The sequence below is a fragment of the Nicotiana tabacum genome, chromosome 5 (genome assembly GCF_000715075.1).
Source record: "Nicotiana tabacum cultivar K326 chromosome 5, ASM71507v2, whole genome shotgun sequence".
Lineage (NCBI taxonomy): Eukaryota > Viridiplantae > Streptophyta > Magnoliopsida > Solanales > Solanaceae > Nicotiana > Nicotiana tabacum.
Window position 1 is genome coordinate 70,963,199 of NC_134084.1, and position 3,714 is coordinate 70,966,912.

At 34.7% G+C, this 3,714-nt stretch overlaps 1 protein-coding gene across 1 annotated transcript; it reads left to right on the plus strand.

Annotated features, from left to right (window-relative positions):
- The first annotated feature begins 275 nt into the window (after window positions 1–275).
- LOC107804267 (cytochrome P450 78A5-like) lies at window positions 276–3,406 on the plus strand. Its single transcript, XM_016628119.2, has 2 exons — window positions 276–1,319; window positions 2,673–3,406. The coding sequence occupies exons 1-2, from the start codon at window positions 363–365 to the stop codon at window positions 3,279–3,281; spliced, it is 1,566 nt and encodes a 521-aa protein (XP_016483605.1). The 5' UTR covers window positions 276–362; the 3' UTR covers window positions 3,282–3,406.
- The last annotated feature ends 308 nt before the right edge of the window (window positions 3,407–3,714 follow it).

Genomic DNA, 3,714 nt, shown 5'->3' on the forward strand with positions numbered 1-3,714 from the left:
TCATCAAGAGGGAAAACAAAAAAATGAATGTCAAAAGTTTGACGGTGGGGAATTAGCTACGTTGACCTAAACAATGTTTCTAATTCCGCCCTACCCACAAACTCTGTCCGAATGCCTTTTGTAGTGCTTATCAATGATTAATTAGCATTTGTTATCATTGTCGAAAGAAAAGGTCCCTTAACCAGGGTTAAGTAAAAGAAACCAAATTTGTGAACCAAACACTTTCCACGTACCCTATATATACTAATCATTCCACTTGCAATCCTCTCATGACAAGAATCCATTTCCAATATAGCTTTGAGCAATATCAGCTTTTTAATTATTTTCTTCTTCCTTTACGTCAATTTTTAGTCCTAGAAAAAATGAAGCCCTTCATGCTGGCCAGCATATCCCTCTTCATCTTTTTATTCATAGTTATATCTTACTTACTCTTTCAAGCTAATCCTTGGCCTTTTACTCTTGCAACTCTCTTCTCCCTATTCCTTTTCCTCTTAAACTTTTGGTTAGTGCCAGGAGGGTTTGCATGGAGAAACTATATTCACTATCAAAAACATAAAATACTTCTTGGACCTTTTTCTTGGCCCTTGTTGGGGTTTCTACCTCAAATGGGGTCTCATGCTCATCGGAAGCTCGCCACCCTTGCTACATCATTGGGTTCGACTCGACTCATGATTATAAGCCTAGGTGCTACTCGAGTTATCATCAGTAGTCACCCTGACACTGCGAAGGAAATTCTTTGTGGTACCTCATTTGCAAATCGTCCTGTGAAAGAATCAGCTAAATTGCTCATGTTTGAACGAGCAATTGGTTTCGCTCCCTATGAGAGTTATTGGCGAAATCTAAGAAGAATTGCTGCGAATCTCATGTTTTCTCCTCGGAGAATTTCAAGTTTTGAGGGTCTTCGACAACTTATAGCCGATAATATGATAGAAGGAGTTGTCAAGGAGATGAATGAGATTGGTTTTGTTGAGGTTAGAGGGATATTAAGAAAAGGGTCTTTGAGTAATATTATGGAAAGTGTGTTTGGGAGTACTTTAGGGTTAGAAGGTGAAAAACTAGGGTTAATGGTGAAGGAAGGATATGAATTGATTGGAGAGTTTAATTGGTCTGATTATTTTCCTTTAAGGTTTTTAGACTTTTGGGGTACTAAGAGAAGATGTCATAAATTGGCAGCTCAAGTGAATGAACTGGTTGGCGAAATAGTGAAAGAAAGAAGAAGAGAGGGAGAATTAAACATGAAAAACGACTTCCTTAGTTTGTTGCTATCCTTGGCAAAAGAAGATCAACTTACTGATGCAGACATGGTGGCTGTTCTGTGGGTAAGTTTTGGATTTTGATGATATTCACTGATAGTACAATGAAAATTTTACACTATTGATGGAGTTTAATTTGCTCTAGAAGGTTATTTTTCTTATTTTTTAAGTTATTAATTCCACTTGTTATGAGTAATTACCTGACCTTTCAAGTGATATCGAGATTTTTTTTCCATCTAAAACGAAGAAGGCCTAGGATGGCTTACAGTGCGTCTTATCTGGAAAAAACACAACTTTTAATAGTATATGCAATACCAATTTATAGAAGTTAAACTTATCACTTTTTATTATCTCAATGGAATATTTTTTTCCACGTAAACAAAAATATTTGCATGATGCTAGGCAGATATCAATATGCTTATATATGTATGAGTTTTTTTATGCTTAGAGTTTCATTTTCTATGTGAATTTAAGGTGTAAAAGCCTATCAATTGATTATTTTAAATATCATTTGTCAACTCGTTCATGTCTGGAATACATATATAATAACTAACTAGGTAGATAGTTAAGATTCTTTGAAAATTCAAAGTAAAATGACTCATCATTAAAAGTTAAGTTGGTGTCATGTCTTAACAACAATAATCGCTTACTTCGTCAGCACTAAGTCCACTGCATGTGGAGTTGACTAAAGAGTTTTATATATGTCTTTGACTAGTTTATGATTATAATTATATATGTTGGTAAGCTTTGTTTCTTTTCTTCACTTTTACTTTTTGCAGCTCTGCCAAATGGAACTGAGTCACTAACCTTGTGTCCCACTTAAATTAGACCTTCTATTACTTTTAATTTAAATTCGCATCACTAACCTTGTGTATATACATAATGTGAGGTTCATGACTAGATATGAGAAAATAAGAAAAAGACACTCTACTCATGTTACCTAATTATATTCTTGATAAGTATGCTTCACAATATGATTCTTTTTTCCTTCTTATGTATTCCTTTTGAAAACATTAAAATGTTGTAATGGAGTCTATAATAGTAAGTATACTATAAAGGTGACACTCGTTTAAGAAGTGGAGTGGCGTTTGGATTAATAAAACTATTTTCGTAAAATTATTCGTGTGTTAGATTTCGTTTATAACAATATTGTGTTTGTATTCTTTTGGAAAACCATCTAATGATATTTGTGTCTGCTTTTGAAAATCGAAATAGTTGTCTTTCAAATAACAAAAACACTTATTTCCATTCAGTAATTAACAATATTGAGAATTGTACAACTATATATAACAATAACAATCACAAAATCTCACTTTCAAGCAATTATCTGAGATCAAATATATGAATATATTTACTTTATTTGAGAAGTAGTCCAATCAATTAATTAATTACTTTTTACCTGAAATGTAATATATGTAGGAAATGGTGTTTAGAGGAACAGATACAGTTGCCATCCTTCTAGAATGGATCATGGCAAGAATGGTTTTACACCAAGATGTTCAAGCAAAAGCACAGAAAGAGATTGACACGTGCGTTGGTCATAACAAGCACGTGCGTGACTCAGACATACAAAACCTTCCTTATTTGCAGGCCATTGTGAAGGAAGTTCTTCGATTACACCCACCAGGCCCACTTCTCTCTTGGGCCCGTTTAACTATCCATGATACTTATGTAGACAAGTGCTTCATTCCTGCAGGGACAACTGCAATGGTTAATATGTGGGCTATTACACATGACTCAACAATTTGGGAAGATCCATGGGCTTTTAAGCCCGAAAGGCTTTGTGATAAAGAAGAAGACATCTCAATTATGGGCTCGGATCTTAGACTTGCTCCATTCGGGTCTGGACGTCGGGTTTGCCCCGGAAGGGTATTAGGGTTGGCCACAGTGCACCTCTGGCTAGCACGACTTCTCCAACAGTTCAAATGGCTCCCAAGCAAACCTGTTGATCTTGCTGAATGTTTGAAGCTTTCCCTTGAGATGGAGAAACCTCTAGCTTGTCGTGCATTTAGTCGATATGACACCTAAGAAATTGCATACTTTTGAATAAAATTCTATTACTAGTATCATTAATCATAAGAATGATAAAACAAAATAAGTATATGATATCTTATCTTTCCGCTATATCAAGTTTATTTATCCTTTGATCTTTATAATATTGGTGATCACAAAGGCAGATTCAATATTTCCTTCCTTTAGTCCACTGACCTATGATTAGCTGAAAACCCCGGTCTTTTTCCAAAATTACGTTAACAAGCCGCTAGATCACGCAATGCGCATTGCTCAATTAAACAAAGTTATTGCTTTCTTACCATGGTTAGTTTCCGTGCCTTAGGCGGTCGTCAAATAATAAATTAAGTGATGAGATAGAGTATTGAACTCACAGAGATTTATGATATAACCATTATCTAGATTAAACTATCCTAATATAATTATCTAAACAAGAGTTAAACCTAAAAAT